This window comes from Hemitrygon akajei, chromosome 3 (genome assembly GCF_048418815.1).
Source record: "Hemitrygon akajei chromosome 3, sHemAka1.3, whole genome shotgun sequence".
Classification (NCBI taxonomy): domain Eukaryota; kingdom Metazoa; phylum Chordata; class Chondrichthyes; order Myliobatiformes; family Dasyatidae; genus Hemitrygon; species Hemitrygon akajei.
Window position 1 is genome coordinate 19,342,637 of NC_133126.1, and position 17,125 is coordinate 19,359,761.

General features: G+C 41.6%; 1 protein-coding gene across 1 annotated transcript in view; it reads right to left on the minus strand.

Moving 5' to 3' along the window:
* Positions 1 to 1,389: 1,389 nt before the first annotated feature.
* Positions 1,390 to 17,125, minus strand: part of coq6 (coenzyme Q6 monooxygenase) — a 29,568-nt gene continuing 13,832 nt past the window's right edge. Inside the window, exons 6-12 of the mRNA XM_073039275.1 lie at positions 16,850 to 16,957; positions 15,949 to 16,011; positions 13,103 to 13,210; positions 12,034 to 12,236; positions 8,496 to 8,611; positions 3,036 to 3,202; positions 1,390 to 1,585 (exon numbers count right to left, since the gene is read on the minus strand). Coding sequence (XP_072895376.1) covers positions 1,556 to 1,585; positions 3,036 to 3,202; positions 8,496 to 8,611; positions 12,034 to 12,236; positions 13,103 to 13,210; positions 15,949 to 16,011; positions 16,850 to 16,957 — 795 coding nt within the window. The 3' untranslated portion in view covers positions 1,390 to 1,555. The remainder of the gene's footprint in view (positions 1,586 to 3,035; positions 3,203 to 8,495; positions 8,612 to 12,033; positions 12,237 to 13,102; positions 13,211 to 15,948; positions 16,012 to 16,849; positions 16,958 to 17,125) is intronic.

Genomic DNA, 17,125 nt, shown 5'->3' on the forward strand with positions numbered 1-17,125 from the left:
AACTGCTTTGCATTCTGTCCTAATAGCTTGTCAGCATGCTAACTCTTACAGAAAGTTGTAGACACATCTCGGTCCAGCACCAAAAACCAGCCTTCCTTTCATGCTGTCTACTTCCCACTATCGGTAAAGCAGCCAGCATAATTAAAGACCCCACCCATTACATTCTACTCTCCTGTTAAATCTCCTAAACAGACCTCTTGTATGTGAAAAATAGATTTTTTGACTTCAAATTCTACCTAGTCATGGTCATTACACCTTATTGTCTATTTGCACTGCACTATATTTGCTATTGTTAAGATTACTGTATATTCCGCATTCTACGTTTTTCCCTTGTACTACCTCAGTGAAGTGATCCAAGTTTTTCACTGTATCTCACTACACAATTAACATAAACTAATTCCAATTATGCCTCAAGTACTAAATTCCCCAACCCCTTGGTACCACAACATTTTTTTAGTTTCATTGCATTTGCTTTTTCATCCTTCCAGTGGATAACCTCACATTATACTCCACCTTTACAAGTTTTCATCCTGGGATGGCAGGGACTTTAGGTGGGTTGACTATGGTAGTATTGACTATAGTTTAGAAGAAAGATTGGATCATTCATTTGAAGTATATAAATTTCTATCAGGATAAAATGATTCCCTTTTCATAAAACCACTGCTTGACTTGTGATTTCCTGCTTTCACCTAGATGTGAAGGCTTTAGAAAGGAAGAAGAGGTTTACGAGGATGCTATCTGGATTAGAGGGCAAGTGTTATAGAGATGGGAACATACTGCTGGGAAAGTGGCAGAAACAGGTCAGGTAGCAATGTTTAAGAGGCACTTAGACAGACATGAACAAGCAAGGAACAGACCACCATCACCCAGGACAAGCCCTCTTATTGCTACCATCAAGGAGAAGACACAGGAGCTTGAAGACACACACTCAAAAGTTTTAGGAACAGGTTCTTCCCACCCTCCACACCAACAGATTTCAGCACAGATAATAAACCCATGTACACTATGTCACTTTTCCCCCCTCTTTTTGCACTACTTAATTAACTTTATAAATATATATTTTTTATTGTTATTTATAGTTTTTAATTATGTATTGCAATGTACTGCTTCCTTAAAACAATACATTTCATGACATATGCCAATGATAGTAAACTTCATTCTGGGGGCTAGAGACCACATGCAGAGAGGTGGGATTAGTTAGATTGCATCGCGATGGTGGGCCATGTGACTTGTTCCTCTGCTGTTCTTTATTTCATGTTCTAACATCACCAGGGAAACACCTTACCACATACACTGCCCAGTTCAAGGTAGCAAGCTCTGTCATCCTATAAAGAAGCGTTAGTCATGACAGTATCAAAAACACCACACTGGATGAAGAGCAAGGAAAAAGACAGTACCAATCAGTTTTATATTTACCATGTATTCAACATTAATAAATTACAAAATATTATAACTCAGTCCTACAGATCAAACAGCAGGAAATTAAAAGCTTTTGTCGCCAGCATTCTCAGCATCCTTGGGAGACAGGAGACCTGCTGCAGTTGCAGAATACAATTCATTTACTGACAAACGCCATGATCTGTTCCTGAAAAACAGAAAAGTTACTTGTTTAAAAAGAGAGAAAAAAAATCAGACTCCAGGCAGTATCAAACTCTCCGCAGAACATACATTTCAGTTGTTGAAAGACAACTGAGAAGCAGGCTCAATGGGCTGAATGATGTAACTCTATGTCTTAGGCCTTAGGTGTAAAGTGACTGGACCAACAATTTTGACCCAACCCAGCCACAGACCTGCATCAACATTGGAGAACAGCCTCCAGGTGATGTGCAAGAGCAACACAAGACTCAGACTGTCACAGATGAAGAGCTTTGACCCAAAACGTCACGGGAACTTCTGTGGAGGGCAATCCATTTCCCTCCACAGATGCTCCTTGACCCATGGAGTTCCACCTCAGCTCACTTATTGATTTAATTCATTTCAGGAGGTTATAATAATCAGGAATGGCTTATGTTAACGACACCTTACACTTTGAACGTAGGAAGCTGCCCATTGGGTCTGTCCCAGCTCCCAAAGGAACAACCCCTTCCTTTGTACTTCTGCACCATGTTCTCTTTGACATGTCGATTAACTCCCATTTGATTCTCTCTTGCCATTACCCCAAGGTTGTTTACCTATCACAGAGTCAAAGCACCCTGCACAGTAACAGTCCCTTCAGCCCATCTAGTCCATACCAAATTATTCTACCTAGCCCCATGGACCTGAACCAGGACCATAACCTTCCATACCCCTCCTATCCATGTACCCATCCAAGCTTCTCTTAAATATTGCAACTGAACCATCCTTCGTCATTTCCATTAGCAGCTCGCTCCACACTCTTAGCACCCTCTCTGAAGAAGATTCCCCTCAGGGTCCCCTTAAATATGTCACCTTCTATTCTTCACCTACAACCTCTAGTTCTAGTCTCACACAATCTCAAAGGAAAAAGCACGCTTGCATTTACTCTATCTATACCCCTCAATTTTGTATACCGCTATCAAATCTCTCCTCATTCTCCTACACTCCAGGGAACAAAGTCCTAACCTATTCAACCTTTCCAAATAACTCATGCCCTCAAGGACTAGTAAACATCCTTGTAAATTTTGTCTGCACTCTTTCAATCTTATACTTGTCCTGTAAGTAAGTGACCAGAACGGCACACAGTACCTCAGATTTTGTCTCATCAATGTCTTGTACATCCCAACTCCTGTACTCAATACTCTAGATCTATAAAGGCCAAAATGCCAAAAGCTTTTGGACATCTGAGAGGAACACGAGGGGAATATCAAACAGAGGGCACCCAAGGTTAGGATTGATCCTGTGTCCCTGGAGCTCAGCACTAACCACTTCACCAAGCTTTCTGCGTTCTCCTAACATTGAAGAGCAACTGTACGAACCTTCCTTCTGCCAGTACCAACCCAAGCTTGCCTGCCCCCTTACAGACCAAGATAAATGACTGAGCATTCAAAACCCTCATCTTGAATAACATCACTGATTACCTTAACAGGTGCAAGGGCATTGGTTGCCTGAAGGCCAAGACTCCTCAGCAAGACCATGGGCGTACTTTTGGTTGAATACAGCCTCTTCAGCATGTCTATTGCAGCCATGATAGGGAGATTGTGTCTCTGACGCTCCGTTTCAAATGCATTCAGATGCTCAATGGACCCTGGATGAAAAAGGGAAGACTGTGATGGGGCAGTCATAAGACAGCTTAGTTCTAGAGGTAGTGTTGCTCAGAAGCGTAGGTGTCCTTTAGCAGAGAGAAAAAACATTATTAGGAATAGAGTGAAGACTGTTATGAAATACAGATTACAGGTGATCCATATTTGCCTCCCCGTGGTTTGAAATCTGGCCAAGAGGCAGTTCACAGATAGTAAAGCATTCATTCAGATTGGAGTGTTGTTTCGCAAAGGTGCCATGTTTTGTGCTGAGCTGTGACAGTTGGAGTGCCCATCAAGGCAATGCTACAGGGATTTAAGGATGAGCAAAACTGAATTCACACACACTTAGGGTCCAAGTTTCAGAGGCACCAGACACAACCTTCTCCCCCCAAGGGGAGTTATATCTTTCATGCACAGCCACTGATGGCCAAGAGAGCATTGGGGGAAAAAAATAAAAGCATTAGAAATGGAAATAGGACAAGATTGTGTATTAACCATTCCTGAAGCACAGTCACCCATCACTCAGCAGATCAGTCTGCACTTGTGGAGGCAGAACTCCTTCAGCAGTTTAATTTTTGCTCTGATTTCCAGCATCTGCGGTTACTTGCACCTTATGCTTAGCCGCCATTCCACATGATCATGATTGTCCTGTGTCTCCTTATGAAGCTATTTAATCCAAGTCCAGCCAATTCATTCCCTATAACCTGTTCTTTGTACATTTCCATCAGCCCCTCCAGATTCCACCATCCACCACCAGCAAAAGCTGTTAACCTCTTCCAACCACGTCTTTGGATGTGGAAAAAAGCAGAGGATCCGGGGAAATCCACGCAGTAACAGTGGAAGCTGTACACAAACCATACCAGAGATTCCCAGAAGGCCACTGACAGGGGCCCGCACGAGGCTGCTAAGCAAGATAAGAGCCCATGGTATTACAGGAAAGATAATAGCATGGATGGAAAACAGACTGACTGGCAGGACACAAAGAGTGGAAATTAAGGTGGACCTCTTCTGGTTAGCTGCTGGTGAATAGTGGTGTTCTGCACAGGACAGGGGTTGGGTCCACTACTTATGTTAATGATCTGGATGACAATTGCTGGCTTTGAGGCCAAACTTGCAAATAACTTGCAGATTTGAATGGAAGACAACTAAAAAAAAAGCCATAAAGATAGAAAAAGATGAAATATGAAAGTAACCTCAGCAAAAATATCAGAAAATGCCAATTTTTTCTTTCAGATATATAAAGAGTAAAAGAGAAGGGAGAGTGGATATCAGACCACTGGAAATGATGCTAGAGAAGTAGTAATGATGGACAAAGAAATAGAAGACAAACTTGAGTATTTTGCATCAGTCTTCACTGTGGAATACACTAGCAGTAAGCCAGAAATTCAAGAGTGTCAGAGGACAGAAGTGGACATAGTTGCTATTACTCAGAAGGTGCTCAGGAAGCTGAAAGGTCTGAGGGTAGATAAGTCACCTGGACCAGATGGAATGCACACCAGGTTTCTTTAAGAGGTAGCTGAAGAGATTATGAAGGCATTAGTAATGATCTTTCCAGAATCACTAGATTCTGTAAGGGTTCCAGAGGACTGGAAAATTGCAAGTGTCACTCCACTCTTTAAGGGAGAGAGGCAGAAGAAAGTAAATTATAGGCCAGTTAGCCTGTCTTCAAAGTATGGAAAGATGTTGGGGTCCATTGTTATGGATGAGGTTTCGGGGTTCTTGGAGGCACATGATAAAACAGGCCAGTCAGTACGGTTTCCTTAAGCGGAAATCTTGCCTGAAAAATCTATTGAGAGCCTTTGAAGAAATAACAAGCAAGATAGACAAAGGAGAGTCAGTGGATGCTCTTTCCTTGGATTTCCAGAAGGCCTTTGACAAGGTGCTGCACAAGAGGCTGCAAAACAAGAACTCATGGTACTACAGGAGAGATACGTGTATGGATAGAAAACTAGCTGATTTGTAGGAGGCAAAAAGTCAGAATAAATGGGGCCTGTTCTGGTTGGCTGCCAGTGACAAGTGGTGTTCCGCAGGAGTTGGTATTGGGGACACTTCTTTTCACGTTTTATGTCAACAATTTAGATAATGGGATAGATGGCTTTGTGGCCAAGTTTGCGGACAATACAAAGACAGATGGAGTGACAGGTAGTGTTGAGGAAGCAGGGAATCTGCAGTAATATTTAAGACAAATTAGGAAAATAGGCGAAGAAGTGGCAGATAAAATACAGTGTAGGGAAGTGCACGGTCATGTGTTTTGATAGAGGGAATAGACACAGACTATTCTCCAAACAGAAAGAAAATCCAGAAATCAGAGTTGCGAGGGGACTTGGGAGTCCTTGTGCAAGATTCCCTAAAGGTTAAATTGGGGGTTCTGTTGGTGGTAAAGAAGGCAAATGCAATGTTAACATTCATTTCAAGGGGACTAGAACACAACAGCAAGGATGTGATGCTGAAAATTTATAATGCACTGATCAGTCTGCTCTTGGAAGTACTATGAGCAGTTCTGGGCTCCTTGTCTAAAAATTATGCTGGCATTGGACAAGGTCTGGAGGATGTTCACGAGAATTATTCCAGGAATGAAAGAGTTAACATATGATAGTTCTGGGCCTGTACTTGCTGGAGTTTAGAAGAATGGGAGGGGCGGGGAAGAGTAGAGAAATCACATTGAAACTTATTAAATATTGAAGACCCAGACAGAGTGGACGGAGAGACTATTTACTAAATGGGGAGCAAACTCAGAAATCAGACATGGAAAGGGACTTGGAAGTCCTAGTACAGGATTCCCTAAAGGTTAATGTGCAGGTTGAGTCAGTGGTATGGAAGGTACCATTCATTTCAAGTGGATTAGAATATAAAAGCAAAGATATATTGCTAAAGCATATAAGGTATTGGTCAGTTGGACAGGTAGATGGACAGAAAAGTTTTAAAACACAGGTTCCCCATCTTTTTTATGCCATGGACCCCATGTTGGCAATCCCTAGTTTAGAGGGATATGGGCCAAAGGTGGGCAAAAGAGACTGGTTGAGATGGTTATCTTTGTCATCATGGATGAGATGAGCCAAAGGCCCTGTCTCTATGAACCTATGAGAAGGAAATGGTACAAAAGACAAGCTGGAGAAACTCAGTAGGTCTTGGAGGAAAATGGACAGTCAACATTTCAGAGAGAGATCCTTCATCTGGAGTGAAATGGTCAAAGGAGGTTCAGAGGTTCCCCAGAATGACCCCGGGGTATGAAAGGGTTAACGCATGAGGGGCATTTGATGGCTCTGGGCTTATACTTGCTTCAGTTTAAAAGAATGGGGTTGGGGGATCCCAATGAAACCTACCAACCATTGAAAGACCTGGAGTAGACGTTGGAGAGGAAATGAGACAGGCTGGGTCTGTTTTCAAAATCAAATTCATTATGAAGTGCATATATGTTAACATATACTACCTTGAGATTAATCTTCCTGCACATATTTACACAAAAGTAAAGAAATGTAATAGAATTTACAAAAAAAACGAATGAAGACCGACAAAGCAACCAATGTGACAAATCACGCTAATGAGAACAATATTTATATACAAGGGTTAAATTTTCCACTCCAAGGTTAGTTGGTATCTGGAATGAGCTGCTGGAGGTGGAGGAGGCAGGAACAGTAACAAAATTTAAAAGCACTTGTTGAAGTACCGAACATTAGATAAAGAAAACCCAATTAAATATATAAAACAAAAAAATATGATACTTGTTCATTCATTTACTGAAAAAAAATCTAACATTACATGTAGTTGTTGGAAAAAGTACGTGAACCTCTGGCATAATGCCTTCTACAAAAGCTATTTGGAGTCAGGTGTTCCAATCTGAGATGAGATTGGATGTGTGGGTGGTACAGGTGCCCTGCCCTCTTAAAAAAAAGACACAAAGTCAGGTTACTGATAGAGCCTGCTCTTTAAGAAATATCTTTTTATGTGCACCATGCCTCGATCAAAACAACTTTCAGAGGACCTTGGCAGAAGAACTGTAGAGATACAGGAGGCTGGAAAAGGCTACAGAAACATTTCTAAAGACCTGAGTGTTCATCAGTCCAGTCTACAAACTGTCTACAAGTGAAGGAAACTCAGTACTGTTGCTACTCTCCCTAGGAGTGGGCATTCTGCAAAGATGACACCAAGAGCATAACGTGAAAAAGAACCCCAGAGTAACAGCAAAAGACCTGCAGAAATCTCTAGAATTTGCTAAAATCTGCGTTCACGTGTCCACTATAAGAAAAATACTGAACAAGAATGGTGTTCATGGAAGTACCCCACAGAGGAAACCACCACTCTCCAAAAAGCATTGCTGCATGTCTCAAGTTTGCAAAAGATCACCTGGATGTTCTACAAAGCTTCTGGGACAATGTTCCTGTGGACAGATGAAACAAAAGTTGAACTTTCTGGCAAAAATGCACATTGCTATATCTGGAGGGAAAAGGACACTGCACACCAACACCAGAACCTCATCCCAAATGTGTACTATGGTGGAAGGAGCATCATGGTTTGGGGCTGCTTTGCTGCCTCAGGGTCTGAACAGCTTGCAATCGTTAAGGGAACAAGGAATTCCAAATTGTATCAAGACACTTTACAGGGAAATGTCAGGGTAGCAGTCCGTCACATGAAGCTTAATAGAAGTTGGATAATGCAACAAGACATTGACCTGAAAGACAAGAGTAAATCAACAACAGAATTGTTTAAAAAGTACATTTGTGTTTTGGAATGCCCAAGTCAAAGTGCTAACATTAATCCTGTAGAAATGTTGTGGAAGGACCTGAAGCAAGCAGTTCATGCAAGGAAGCCCACCAATATCCCAGAGTGGAAACAGTTTTGTAAGGAGGAATGGCTTAATATTCATCCAAGCCGATGTACAGGACTGATCAACAGTTACCAGAAATGTTTCAAGGACTCTACGGCTCGTGTTCTCAGTGTTATTCATTATTGCTGTTGTTTTTTTTTTGTGTTTGCACAGTTTGTCTTCTGTACACTGGTTGTCTGTAGCTTTGCATCGGTTCTATTCTACTTTTTGTTCTACTGTCAAGGTGTGCAAGAGTATAAATCTCAGGGTAGCATATGGTGGCGTACATGTACTTTGATAATAAATTTACCTTAACTTTGCACTTCATCTTTGAAATACAAGAATAATTACTGATGAGTATCCTTGGTTCAACAAACTAATGTAATCTGTACTTAGAGTCCAGCAGCATTTAGATAAGTTTGTGAAATTAGAAAATAAATTGCTTCCCAGCTCCACACAAACTAGTCAAATTAACAGCACAAGGAGACTCTTACCCAGGTCTTTGCCATTGAAGGCTGCCTCACTGAGATGCTGTGTGAGAGAGGTCACATCCCCAAAGCCCAGGTTGACTCCCTGGCCTGCCAGTGGGTGAACTTTGTGGGCAGCGTCACTGCGGAGAAAGAGAGAGAAAACTTAATGCAATTGTGAAGCCATCTGCCCACAGGTCACTAGATTCGATGAATACTTCATATTAGGTCAACTATCTGCATCGCTTCTGATCAATAAAGAAAGTAAAACTAGGATTTTACATCAGAATTACCTGAGATAGTACTTATTGTTCAATCTGTATACAAATAGCATCACCAATCACACAGGACTGTCAATCCAGGGAGTGCCCTCTTGTCATTACCATCCAAAGTCAAACAAGCCTCAAGAGCCCCACTCTATTCAGAACCAGCTTCTTCCCCACTGCCATCACATTTCTGAACAATCCATGAATACTACTGTGTTATTCTTCCTTTATTAAAAAAAAGTCATTTATTATTCTAATTTATAGTAACTTTGTGTCTTTGCACTGTTTTGCAATATCAAAAAAAAAATTCATGTCATTTATGTTAATAATAATCCTGATTCTGAAAGCTGGGAAATGCTTAGCTGAATTATTTAGGAATTCACGATATATCAACAAGGAAGTTTTTGACTTCATTGGGGCACCTAGCTTCCCTGTTCAACCCACTGCTCCCACCCCACTATCAACAAAAAATAAGTCTGCTTCCATGGTTAAGTTTTCCAAATTCTATAGAGTTTTATAAGAGGCACAGATCAAGTGGTTGGCCAGAAGCCTCCCCCCCCCCCACCCCCAAGGCAGGAATGGCTAATACAAGGGGGCATAATTTCAAAGATGATTGGAGGGGAGTGAATGGAAGATGTCAGAGATGAGATTTTTAAATGGAGTGGTGGATGCGTGGAATGTGCTGCCGGGGTGCTGGTAGAGGCAGATATATTAAGGACATTTTACAGACTCCTAGATGAGCACATTGATGAAAGAAAGACAGAGGGCTATGTGGGAGGGAAGGTTTAGATCGATCTTGGAACAGGTTAAAAGGTCAGCAGAACATTGTGGGCCAAAAACTCCTGTACTGTGCTGTGTATTTATTGTATTTTTACAATAGGCCTTCCAGCCCTTGCCACCCAATTACTTCCATGTGATTAATTAACCTACAACACATACATCTCTGCAACGTGGGAGGTACTGCTCTATGTACTATTACGTTTTTAATTGGTTACCACTGCATAGATGTCAAATCACAGGTGCTGACGAACAAATTAAATACAGACCGGCTTGCGTATCCTCATTACTCAACAAATCATCATGCATGAAATATATCCAAAATGGGTCTATTGCCCTTAAGTGTAATGCTCTTATATGAAGCATTTATTTTAAAATTGACAACTGGCATTTAAATGAAACGGCAGCATGAGGGATGTTATGACCAGTGATCAGAAAGCTGGTGAAACAATAGGGTTTCAGGAGGGAAGAGGTGGGGAGCTTTCTGATGGGAGTTCCAGATTATGAGGACTAGCCAGCTTGACCTCATTTGTTAGAATGAGGTCAAGAATTTGAATTAGAATTTGTTTTGACTAGGAGCAGAGATCCAGGTATAAACGTTCAATCCCACATCTCGTCATTACTTCTATTATAATCATTCTACTCCTTTTGATTTGATCTGCGTGAACAGTTTGCAAGGCAAGCTTTTTGAAAATTCATTATGGGGAAATCTTGCCTGACAAATCTGTTTGTACTCTGTGAGAAATCACAGACAGTATTATCAAAGAGGTCAGTGGATGTTGTTTACCTGGATTTTCAGAAGGGCAAGTTGCTGCACATGAGGCTGCTAAACAAGATACGAGCTGATGGCATTACAGAAAAGATACAAGCATGGATGGCAGGAAGCAAAGAGTGGGAATAAAGGGAGCCTGCTCTGGTTGGCTGCGATAACTGGTGGTGTTCCGTAGGGGTTAGCGTTGGGACTACTTCTTTTCACGTTATATGTTAATAACTTGGATGATGGAATTAATGGCTTTCTAGCCAAGTTTACAGACGACACGAAGATTAGGTGGAGGGACAGGTAGCAAAGAGCCTGCACAAGAATTTGGACAGACTAGGAGAATGGGCCAATAACTGGAGATGAAATATAGCATAGGTTAAATTGCAGGTTGAGTCACTGGCAAGGAAGGCAAATGCACTGTAAGTGTAACACCCGTAGAAAGTTTTCACTGCTAACGTAATGGTCTTTCAGTGTTTGTGTTATGGTTAGAGATAATGTGTGCTTTGGAATGTGAGCCATCCAATGAAGGGAGTATGTTTTTCGTGCTGTGTGCAAGCTGGGTTTTTGGTTCGGGTGAGATGAAGGGAGAAGAGGTCATAGGGCTCAACCCAGAGTGGGGTCATGATCTGACGAAGGCAGGGGAGATCGAAGGAGAATCGGCAAAGGGGAAACCTTGAGTTTTAACTTGTGCACATTAGACGGTTTCATTAAAACGGGCCCTTTTCGTTTTTTGCTTTTTCCTATACTAACCCTTTAGTCAAATTAAGAATTATAAAGCTAAATCATTTAACGTATGTGGTGTACTGTCTGTTATTTTGTGGTACTGATTTGTAACAGGGTAACACATCATGCAGCATCCACACCAACAGGAGGCTTCGGGATAGACTTACACCTCAATCTCCCACGTTTAGCAGGGCCAGAGATTGTCTTCCCTAGACTTACGCAGCCAACAGAACCAGCATTCACTTAGAGAGACTAAATTATAAAAGCAAGGATGTAATGCTTAGGATTTCCAAGGCAATGGTCAAATGACACTTGGAGTACCATCAGCAGTTTTATCTAAGAAAAGGTGTGCTGACAATGGAAAGGATCTGGAGAAGATTCGCAACAATAATTCTAGGGGGAAAAAAAGTTAACATATGAGGACTGTGATAGCTCTGGGCCTTTACTCACTGGAGATTAGACGAATGAGGGGGAGCTCACTGAAACCTATCTAATATTGAAAGGCACAGTTGTTTCCTATAGTGGGGGAGTCTTGGACCAGTGGGGTGAACCTTTAGAACAGAGAGGAGGAGGAGGAATTTCTTTTGTTAAATGATGGCAAGTCTGTAGGATTCATTGCCACTGACAGCTGTGGAGGCTGAGATATTGGGTATATTTAAGACAGAGATTGATAAATTCTTGATTATGGGGAGAAGGCAGGAGAATGGGATTGAGAGAGATAATCAGCCATGATGGAATGGTGGAGCAGACTTGATGGGCTGAATGGTCTAATTTTGCTTCTATGTCTTATGGTCTTAGGTGACAATAATAAACCAATACCAACACAACATAGCAGAAATTCAAAGGAAGCTGCAGATTTGCACTGCCCCAAAGGGAGGCGCTGTAGAGCAACAATCATAAACTGCTGTAGAAATCAGAGCGAGAAGCAAGAGCGTTCTTCAGCTGGTCTTGTGCCTGTCCCAGGGACAGCAGCAAGCTGGCTTCCTTGATTTACAGCCTCAGGCAGGTTAATAAGAGAGAAAAATTACTAAAATCTTACCCAATGAGGGCAACTCGCGATCCAACATACTTGGTGGCATGGCCCAGCCCCAGTGGAAACATAGCCCTGCTTTTTGGGTCAATGCGAGCCACGCTTGGTGGAAGCTGGCGGGCTGACATGCCTGACGGCATCAGGAACGCAAATGCCGTCTTCAACATGGAGTTGGCAGTGGCAACGAATTCAGAATGATTCTCATTACTCCACTGTAACAGATAACAACAGACAGCATTAACACACAAAACAATCATTCTAAAGGAAACATCACATCTTTTATTATCCACCAAAAATCAACATGTGGCAATCCAATTCCAGCAAGCATCCGTAGCTCTCTGACAGGAGGCAACAAAGATAAATAAAGCATGCATTGGCATATTATTGTCATATCTAACAAAATACAATGAAAACCTACAGTTTAGACAGATCAACTAATTACCCAGAGCATTCAGATAGAATGTGGGAAAACAATTTAAAAAAAGAGAATAAAGTATATAAGCTACCAAAAAAGTGCATGAAGGTAAACGATAAACAATTGCTACTCTTCCTTCGCAATGCTTAAAGCTCTCCTTTGCCCTCTTTTGGAAAATCAGATCACTCTTCGATTCTGGCTCTGTGGAATTATACAGTAAGTATCAAGTACCTATTTTCTTCAATCAGCACAAATGCATTGTCCCTGGTAACTGATGATCAAAGCAGATAGTAAGAATTGGAGGAATATTATAAAATCTCTCTTCACATTGCCACTTGTTGGGCAGAGCTAGTCTAAAAAGTGCTTTCATTCTGAAGGTGTATGCAGGCAGTTGCTGTGAGAGGTGTGGATGTTAGAAAGTGATCAAAAACAGAAAGAGCAAGACAGGCAGCATCCTGCTGCACAGATTTTCTGCTCAAAGATGCCGTTGGCTGCAGCTGGACCCGGAAAGTTTGTAATCAGAAATGGCATTATTGGTCGTTTCCCCCAACACCTCTCTACACTTACTGCTGGCGCCAGAGAACTGAAAGCAGCCAGCTCTGTACAGAACGATGACCATGAGTGCAATCCCCACTCAAATCTGGCAATTCCATATACACTTACAAATGCTGAATTGATGGCATCGACAAATGTTTCTTCATCCACGTTGAGCAAGTCGGAAGCATGCTGATGAGAGGTTGACCACACCAAGGAACTGAGGTTATCAGAGAGCTGGAGAAAGAAAGAGTGGATTATGCCCCATTAAAAGCATCCTCAGACCAGGACATCAAAAAAATATCAACCTAATCACACAAACCAGATATTCAAGGTGATCACACTCCTGTAGCACAGTTCCAGCATTGCTTTTCCTTCCTCTGAGCCAGATTTATTTATCTTCCCCTATATACACCACCGCCAGACAGATTAACTGTAATTAACAAGCATCCATCACCCTCCCTTGGACAACAGTATCTTGAACTACCTCAATCTCCACTAACCACGGATACTTCCTTTGTTCTCTCCACCCTCCCCTCCTCTTTCCTACTTCAGACACACTAAGCTCGACCTGTAACATTAACTCTCTACCTGGACCTGCTGAGTATCTGCAGAATTAATCCTCTTTTAACGGCTATTACTGTACTTCTCACCATTCAGAATATGCCCTCATCATTACTACCTTCATGGAGGAGGTAATGCATCGGGGGGGTGCACACTCTACATTTTAGAAACAGCTTCTTCCTCTTTGCCATCAGATTCTTGAACTGTCCATGAACCCATGACCTCCATTTTGCCCTCTTTTGTATTTCTCACTGTAATGTATAGTAATTTTTGTATTATACTGTACCGCTGAGCAAAACAACAAATTTCACAAAATATTCAGTGATAACAAACCTGATCTGATTCAGACTCAATTCTCAGTTTTCTTGGCCTCCACAAAGCTCAAAGTCAAGTTGAGAAGCAACACCTTAACCTCAGAATTGACATCTTACACTTCAAATCTCAACACAGAATATAACAAAACTTAACAATTCCTGACTCCTGATGAAGGGTTTCAGCCCAAAACGACGTCACTACCTCCTCCCATAGATGCTGTCTGGCCTGCTGAGTTCTGCCAGCATTTTGTGTTTTTTATTTATTTCCAGCATCTGCAGATTCACTCGTGTTAACAATTCCAATCTCATACTTCATAATTCCTTTATTTGTTAGCTTTATCTCCTCTAGTAATTCATTCATCTCTTCTTATTTTCAACAGCTCTAGACACAATCACTCTTTCAACTGATAATCCTACCAAGGGTATCAATTTAATAGGCCCAGTCCATAATAGATGAAGTCCTCCCAACCAGTGATATATGATACACTGTTGTAGGAAAGCAGCATCCATCGAAGATCACCCAGGCCATGCTCTTTTCACACTGCTGTCCTCAGGCAGAAGGTACAAGAACCTCAGAACTCGCACCACCAGGTTTAAGAAAAGTTACTACCCACAACCCTCAGGCTCATGAAAAAGGGATAACTACACTCATCTGTAGATGTTCCCATAACCAATTATCTCACTTCAAGGTCTCTTTATCTTGTTATTTCGTGTCCTTATTATTTATTTCCATTTATTTATACTTGCAGTTGCATAGTTTGTGTCTTCTATGCTAGAACACTAGAATACACATATATTCCTTAAAAAAAGTACTAAACTCACACTACCCTGTAACCCTCCATTTTTCTTTCATCCATGTGCCTGTCCAAGAGGTTCTTAAGTACCCCTGTTTTAGCCTCCACCACCATCCCTGGCAAGTCATTACAGGCACCCAGAACCCTCTGTGTAAAAAACTTACCCCTGATGTCTCCCCTAAACTTCCCTCCCTTAACTTTGTACGTGTGCCCACTGGTGTTTGCTATTTGTGCCCTGGAAAATAGGTCCTGGCTATCGACCCTATCCAAGCCTCTCATAATCTTGCTCTACTCGATCTTTCACTGATCCTGTTATAGTTACTATTCAACAGATTTGCTGAGTATAGCCACAGGAAAAGGAAAGAACCTCAGGGTTGTACATAATGACATACGTACTCTTTTAATAAATTTTACTTTGAAATTTCCACAGACCTTTCCTTCTGATCTTGATGCCCCACCACTTCCTCAGCAGCCTAAACTGTGTTTCACCTCTAACTTCACCTAGTTCTGAGGAAGGACAATCAAGTATGAAACCTCCGTTTCTATCTCCACTCTGGTGCTACAAGAACTTCTGAGTATTTCCGCTGGTTTGCAAACATAAAAGATCTGCAGATGCTGGAAATCCAAAGTAACATACTCAAAATGCTGGAGGAACTCAGATGAGATAGCTTCTATAGAGAGAAAAAAAGATCAACGGTTGGGGCTGAGACTCTTCAAGACTGGAAAGGAAGGAGGAAGAAGCCAGAACCAGGTGGTGGGAGAGTAGAAGGAGTGTAAACTAGGAAGAGGTAAAGCCAGGTAAGGGGAAAGGAAGGATGAAGTGAGAAGCTGGGAGATGGTAGTTGGAAAAGGGAAGGGCTGAAGAAGGAACCTGGTAGGAGAAGAGAATGGACCATGGGAGAATGGGGAAGAGGAGTGGCAGCTGAGAAGAGAAGGGCGAAGAGGAGAGCCAGAGTGGGGAATGGAAGAAGAGAGAAGGGGGAGGGGGAGAAGGAGAGAAGTTAAAGAAATCAATGTTCATGCTGTCAGGTTGGAAGCTACTCAAATGGAATATGAGGTTTTGCCCCTTCAGCCTGAGAGCGGCCTCGTCGAGGGAGAAGAGGCGGCCATGCACCAGCATGTCCGAATGGAAATGGAATTGGAATTATATGCAGAATAAAGTCCTGTTTCTGTGTTGCAAATCCCACACAAAAATAATCCACTCCCAGTGTGATTTTAATCAAATGTCCATAACTTAATGACAATTCTGTGCAAAATCCGCAAGGCCAGTTCAACAAGAAAACCTTAAAATTTTAAACTGTACCGGGAGCATTGCGATTGGTCCAGTCACCAGGAATCGCTGCCAAGCCACATTGTTGTCCGTGGGCTAGGATTTAAGAGAGATGAACTGTGAGAACGCATTTTGTCACAACACACGCTGATTTACCCTTCAATCATCATGCTCCTAAACCAGTGCAGATAACTTTACTCACCTCACAGATTCCACAATCTAAAGACTAAATTTCAAGGAGTCTACAACTCATGTTCTCAGTATTACTTATATATCTACCTATCATTTATACCTCTGTTTATTCAGATGTGTGTTTGCATTTACATAGTTTGTCTCCTTTTCCACACTGGTCGCTCGTCAGTCTTTATGTGTAGATTTTCATTGATTCTGTGAATGCCGACAAGAAAATTAATTATCAGGATGGTGTATGATGACATACGAAGGGTGACTGATAAGTTCATGGCCCAAGGTAGAAGGAGATGAGTTATTAACTGCAAACTTTCTGCATAATCACTTATCCTGTGTCCTATTTTGTCCTGTGTCACCAAGTACTCTGTAACCTGATCCTTAACAATTGACTCCAACATCTTCCCAGCCACTGAGGTCAGGCTAACAGGTCTATAATTTCCTTTCTGCTGCCTTCTTCACTTTCAAGGACTCTACAACTCATGTTCTCTGTATTATTTATATTTTTATTATTTGCACTATTTCTCTTCTTTTACACATAGGTTATTTGTCAGTCTTTGATTATGTGTAGTTATTTCATAAATTATAATGTATTTCTTTATTGTGTATTTTGTAAATGCCTGCAAAATGAATCTGAAGATTGTATATGGCAACATATAAATACTTAAGATAATAACTTACTTTGACTTTGGAATGACTGGCCCCAGATATCTGCTGCACTGTGCAAGGACAGCAGGCGTCTACTTACCTCAGCGAGGTGGAGGGTTGCGACCACAGCAGACTGATCATACTTCCACTGCACAGTTTGGATGTTGGCAGACTGCCGTACCATTGAGTTTGGGCCATCTGCCCCAATCTACTTGGAGGAGAGATACAACCTGTTTAATGTAGTGAAGCTAAATTGAATAGAGAAAAATCACTCAATCAACACCATGCAGTGATCAGTTACACATTCTAAAACATCGGATTAGTAAGATGGAGTCAGCTAGGTATTCCCTCACCTTTAGAATTCTGTAATGGACAG